At 58.2% G+C, this 6,277-nt stretch overlaps 1 protein-coding gene across 1 annotated transcript in view; it reads right to left on the reverse strand.

The window, feature by feature from the left end:
- Positions 1-663: 663 nt before the first annotated feature.
- maml1 (mastermind-like transcriptional coactivator 1) overlaps positions 664-6,277 on the reverse strand; it is a 6,740-nt gene continuing 1,126 nt past the window's right edge. The window contains exons 2-6 of the mRNA XM_068740638.1: positions 3,889-5,196; positions 1,963-2,208; positions 1,761-1,890; positions 1,281-1,663; positions 664-1,239 (exon numbers count right to left, since the gene is read on the reverse strand). Coding sequence (XP_068596739.1) covers positions 664-1,239; positions 1,281-1,663; positions 1,761-1,890; positions 1,963-2,208; positions 3,889-5,196 — 2,643 coding nt within the window. The remainder of the gene's footprint in view (positions 1,240-1,280; positions 1,664-1,760; positions 1,891-1,962; positions 2,209-3,888; positions 5,197-6,277) is intronic.

Below are 6,277 nucleotides of genomic sequence, written 5' to 3' on the forward strand. Positions count from 1 at the left end.
GCGTTCAGCCCTCGCAGGGTTAACACCGGAAAAATATCGAGATTATTTCTCTGTAAAAACTTTAATTTGTTTCGGTTCAGAAGAAGCTAAATAAAATTAAACCTTTTTAAAAATGGCGAATGTGGAAATGAGAACGTCTCAAACGGCGACTCCACGGAAAGCCGGGGCTCCATCGAGGAAGCGCCGGGATTGGTCGTTTCATATTTTTCCTTTCGCTAGCGAGCCTGAACCGACGGAACCGCCGAGGTCCGGTTCTCGTCTCGGCGAGGAATGAAATCTACAGCAGATTCAATCTGAACGTTTAAATCTTCAGTCGTTTGAGGGCGGGGCGCGCCGCCGTCGTCCCGGGACGCGCCCCTCCGGACGTCCCGATGCGGGGATATCGTCCCGCTCTGCCGGGCCTGATACTCGGGCTCAACGGGCTTCAGGGCCCAGCCGGTCCGGACTGGTTCCGACCTGTGGGGGGCATGTTCTACCGGGTCCGTCCCGTCCCGTCCGAGCAGCGCGTCGTCCGCCTCCATCGGGCTAGGGGGGCGGGAGGACGGCGTTCGCCATCCTCCCGCCGTCGTCTGCGTGGCCCGTGCTCCCACCGGGACCTCCGGAACCGTTTCTACATCAGACCGGCGGCGTTCCGGCGCTCCGGGAGCAGATGGGCGTGTCCGGCTAATGGTGGCTGGCGAGCAGCTCGTCCAGGTCCGCCATCCACTCCTGGGTGCTTTGACCCTTCAGCAGCGAGTCCACGAGCTCGCTCTCGCCGGCGAAGCTCCCCGACGCCACGTTGTAGCCGAACGACACCTGCTGCTGCTGATTGGCTGTCCTGCTCACCTGGTAACCTTGGTTACACTGCAGCCCCTGGCGGCCGTTGCCCTGCGGCTGCCCGAACGCCGCCAGCTCAGGCGGGACGCCCTGGTTCTGCCCGGCCTGCTGAGTCTGCTGCTGGCCGAGGCTTTGAGGAGTGGGCGGCGCCCTCTGCTGTGCGGCCGCCATGTTTGCCTGCATCCTCTGCTGCCCGGGGTTCAGGCCTCCCATGGGACGCCCGCCGGGGTTCCCACCGAAGGGCGCCGCCCCGGGAGCCATTTTGGGGATGCGAGACTGCTGCTGCATGTGAAAGGAGTTGGGGGGGTTGTTAAACGCGTTGGGGGGCAGGCCGGCGCTGCTCGAGGGCGGCTGGGCGGCCAGCTGCTGCTGCCAGGCGCCGCTCTGGGGGCCCTGGGGGCCCTGCATGGAGCCGGCCAGGTTCTGCATGGAGCCCGGCATGCGGGCGCGGCGGCGGCGGCGACCAGCTGCTGCTGCTGCTTCAACATGGCGCCGTTGGGCGGCGTCTTCAGGTGCTGCTGCTGAGCCAGAAGGTTCTGCCTGTAGGAGGCGCTCATGGAAACCAGAGGCTGGCGCTGCTGGGGCGGGGGCTGGTGGGCGGGGTGAAGGTTCATGTTGTTGTAGAGCACCTGCTGCACGTCCACGGCGGCTCCGCCCCCCCCTCCTCCGCACGCCGACAGACCGATATCAGCCTGAGCGGCCGCTGGGGGCGGAGCTATGCCGCCGGCCGGCCCCCCAGCCTGACCCATGTTTATGCCCATCATGCCTTGGTTCTGAGGGAACATATGCTGGGATCCAGGGGCGGAGCCTCCCATGGAGCCAACGCTCCCCATTGGTTGAGAAGAACCTGAGAGGGAACACAGGAACGCTTATTGAGGGTTCCAGGACACGCCCCTTCCCTCTGACCCGCCCCTGTCCTCGTCGGGACCTCCCTGTGGACCCACCGGTGAACTGGCTGACCGGCTGCTGGGGGAACGGGCTCTGATTGGCCGGTTGTCCCGGCTGGTCCTGGTACTGCGGCGGCGGTCTGGTCAGGTGTCGCTGCAGCTGCTGGTCCTGCTGCCGCTGCTTCTCCTGCACGGAAACGGCTTTCACGCTGGAGCACGGGGACCGAGCGGTTCCCACGGCGCCCCCTCCTGGACGTACCTGCTCAGCCATCAGCTGCTGTCTCTGGATGTACTGCTGCTTCTGCTGCTCCAGGATCTGCTGCTGGTGCTGCTGCTGCTTCAGCGCCGCCGCTACCGCCGCCTGGCTGCTCAGGTACGCTGCGTTACCGTGGTTACCCGCCATGGCGCTCGCCCCGGGCTGGGTCGGCATGCCGTTGTTTACAGGCGCAGGTGCCATGTTGGTGGGGCCGGGCCCATGCGGGGGGGCCGGGTAGTTGTTCTGGTCCTGAGGAGCACAAATTCAACATGCAGTGATGAGCAAGTCCACCAGGGGGGGGTGTTCAGGTTCAAGTGTGGTCAATAAAGCCTCTTAAGACAACTTGCTGATTTGAACACGCCTCGAACTGGAAGTCAAAAGAAAAAATAAATCCCAAAAAACGTTCCTTCCAGCATCGCCGGTTTACGATGGCGAGTATTGATCCCTTTAGGGGGGGGGGGGGGGTGTCGTTCACGGCTACTCGAACTCGAACAGTAAACTTGATGTTTCCACTCGGCTGCCCGATGATGATGAAGAGCAGCAGGAGCAGAGCCCCCGCCTGCCCGGAGGAAGACTCCAAGCAGGAGCAGAGCCCCCCCCCCCTGCCCGGAGGAAGACTCCAAGCAGGAGCAGCTATATTTAAATACAGAGGGAGAATATGAAAGGCTGCTTTGTCATCGCCCCCCGTGTGAGCCTTAGCAACCAGCTGCGTCGCTAACACACACACACACAGTCAGGCGGTGTTGGAGCGGGGGGGGGGGGGGGGGGCAGGCCGGAGCAGCTGAACACAAAGCCTTCCCTTCACCTGTTAAAACGCTGCTCTGTAGCTGCACCTGCTGGAGTAGAACCAGCAGCTCCAGGTCGCTGAGGGGGGGCTGCTTGCCCCCCCCCCCCCCCCGAGGACAAACTTCAGCATCAAACGGTTCCTCCACAGCTTCACTCAGTCGGTGGACTCCTGACCCGACCTTGGCTTTAGGGGCGGGTCTTCAGAGCGACTCGGGGTCATGCTATCATTTAAGCCTCTGACTTCCTGTTGCATAATGATGAATGACGCCTTCATCAATAGCTTAAAGATTATTAACCAACTGGTGTAAATTAAACTTCAGTAAAAAGCATCTTAAAGACAAACTCTTGTTTATTCAGGTCTGGGAAATGAAGGCCGTTGCATGCGCGCGTGCGTGTGTGTGTGTGTGAATAATGTGTGCGTGTGTGTGCGCGTGTGTGTGTGTGTGTGTGCGTGCGCACGTTACATTCCTGGTTATGAAAGCAGAACAGAAATAACTCAGCTCGGTTTGTTATTGTCGATGCTAGCATGGACGCTTCTTTCTTTTATACATTTATCCCGTACGGATGAATAAAGTGCATCGTATCGAGTTCTGCTGACTCTAGTGCGGCTGCTCATGTCTGTGTAAAGGATCAGCCAATCACTGCAGGCTCCGCCTTCTGTGCTTTGATTGACAGAGCAAAGACATTATGAAATAGACTTTGTAAAAAAAAGTATTTATGTTAGAGAAATATGACATTGTTAAAATAATCATTATGAAATATTGAATTTAAATTGAATAAAGTTTATTTCAAACATAAATAAGATAAAAGGATATTCAGAAAAAAATCAATACAAATCAAATATTTAACTATAATAAAATAATAATTAGATAAAGAATAATAGAGATATTTCCAAATGATATGACCTGATATTCCGTTTTTAATTGCTATATTATTTATTTGTCGTTTATCAAAACGGTACGCTGTTTATTTAATTTTGAACCTTTTGGGCTTCCGTAGTGACTTTTCAGTGTCTGCTGTGTTACAGGCAACGTTTGGAAAAAGCGTTTATTCAATGACAAGTTTAAAACCTATCTTGTGTAAACGTGGACACCTTTGGCCTTAGATTTAGTGGGTGTGGCTTCCACGCTGGGCGTGTCTTACCTGCGCGTGGGGGATGTGCTGCCGGAAGTTCATGCTGTTCTTCTGCTTGATCTGCTGCTGCTGTCGGAGCAGCGTCAGCAGGACCGCCTTGTTTTGGCTCTGGGCGTTGGGGGGGCGTGGCGGCCCGGGCCCCGCCTCAAAGTGAGACAAAGGCTTGGTGTTGTTGTAGTTCAGCATGGCGGCCGAGGCCTGAGCCCCCGGCGCCGGTGGGTGGCTGAGGGGCGGTCCTGATGGGGGGTGTCCCAGCATGTTGTGGTGCCCAGCGGGCCCGGGCAAGTAGCTGCCGCCCCCCGCCTTGGGAGAGACTTTGTTGGGTTGGCCGGGCATCAGCAGCTGCTTCTGGGCATTGGGGTTGAAGTCCTGGGGGTACATGGAGGGGCTAGTGCCCCCTAGTGGGCTTTGAGAGGTGGTCATCTGTGGCCAGGGCGGCGGGTGGGCGCGGGGACCCTGGCTGTGGAACTTGGCCCCCGGCTGTGGCTGCTTGTGCTGCATCTGGCCGTGGAGGTGCTGGGCCCTCTGTTGCTGGGCAGCCAGCTGCTGGAGCTGCTGGGCGGGGGACAGGTCTTTGGGCACTGGGGGGCCAGGCGGGAGAAGGTGGTTGGGCGGAGGCTGAAGCTGCCTGGGAGGAGCAGCTGGCTGAGAAGGAGGAAGAGCTGGTGAAGACGCAGAGGAGGAGGCGACGGGCGAGCTGGTGGGGTGAGGAGGGGGCCCGGAGGAGGCGGACCTGACGTGGGGGGAGCCGGTCCGGGAGTCCTGCTCGAACGCCACCGAGGCCGGGGAGAACTCGGACTTCACGCTGACCAGGTCTGGAGGGAGAAGACTCTGAGAGGCCTGGCCCCCTCCCGCCGCCCCGGCAGCCCCCGGGGGGGCCCCCAGCTCGAGGGGGTCCTTCCGGTCCTCGAAGCCGTCGTTCAGAATGTCCTGGATGTCCTCGTAGGCCACGGAGCAGTTCAGCTCCTCCATGAGCTCCGTCCACTCCTGCTCGTTCAGGTTGAGGTCGGGGAACAGGATGTTGTTTCCCCCCCCCGAGGGGGGCATGATGGGTAGGATGTCGTCGGGCTCCTGCTTCATCTCCTTCCTGTGGAAGTCGGAGGCCAGCTCCCGGCCGCCGTCCGTCGCCTCGCCCGCCGGCCCGTGCGTCCCGTTGGCGCGGAGAGAGTCGGCGATTCCGAGTTTGGAGTCCGGCGGGGGGCCGTTGTCCAGACAGGCCTTCTTGCTGGGGGGGAAACTGTCGCTGAAACCGTTGACCTGGTCTCGAGCCAGCGGGGAACCGGCACCCTCCAGCTTCCTCTTCACCGTCTCCTGCAGCTGAAGGAGAGAGAGCGTCAGGAGCCACGTTTGGCTTATTCTACGCTTTAGTGTTCATTTCTCTCGGTTCGCCGTCGCGTCCATCGTAGCAGCGTTCAGACTGTTATAACATGTTTATAACAGCGGGTATTACGGGTTTGTGTTTTTCTGTTCACTTGTGTTTGTATAAGTTTTGTTGAATATATTTTGTTGTTCGTTATGTAACAATTTGTGAATAATTTCTAAATGTATTATTCAATGAAACCGAAACAGAGACTCGACTCAGAGTTATCCGGACCAGAACCGGAACCGAGGGCCCGTTCCCACCCCCGGACGCTCCTACCGCTGTTTCATCAGCACAATGTTCTACATTTGTTTTCAAATTAATTGTAAAACTGCCAGTTTCCTGCATATTTTAACGGCCCCCTCTTTTAATGCCCCCCCCCCCCCCCCCCCCCCCGAGTGAGAATGCAGCTCCCAAATGGCTCCGTGATCCCGCTGGATTCCAGAGATCATCCATGTAGCTCTGGGATACACCATCACCACGGCGACGGTCTGAACAATGGCCGGTTTAAAACACAAAGACTCAGGACGCATTGATTATTAGAACAGCTGCACCTCTTTGATCATCCCACTTGAATATTTAGGTACTAATCCAGTGTCTTAATTTAGGATTCATTTAATCAGATCATTTGGGAAACCGAGTAAAGAAGGCAGCTGTCGCCTATTTCCATGCCTGCAGCGGCGACACCACGGCGGCAGGGGGCGCTGCAGCAAAATGGACACAGTTGTTTTTAGCAGCGTCAGCTCCATGCATCCAGAACCTCTACGGCCTCAGCGGTGGCGTCCGGTCCGCACCTAGCCCCGCCCCCACCCACCAGAACATCCAGAACCTCTACGGCCTCAGCGGTGGCGTCCGGTCCGCACCTAGCCCCGCCCCCACCGACCGGAACATCCAGAACCTCTACGGCCTCAGCGGTGGCGTCCGGTCCGCACGCAAGATTTGAGTTGATGGAAACTTCATTTGATCGTTCTGATAAACCAAGACATTTGAGAATCTCACTGAACGGGGGGGGGGGGGGGGGCAGAGACAGCGCAGTCC

Source organism: Brachionichthys hirsutus, chromosome 6 (genome assembly GCF_040956055.1).
Source record: "Brachionichthys hirsutus isolate HB-005 chromosome 6, CSIRO-AGI_Bhir_v1, whole genome shotgun sequence".
NCBI lineage: Eukaryota > Metazoa > Chordata > Actinopteri > Lophiiformes > Brachionichthyidae > Brachionichthys > Brachionichthys hirsutus.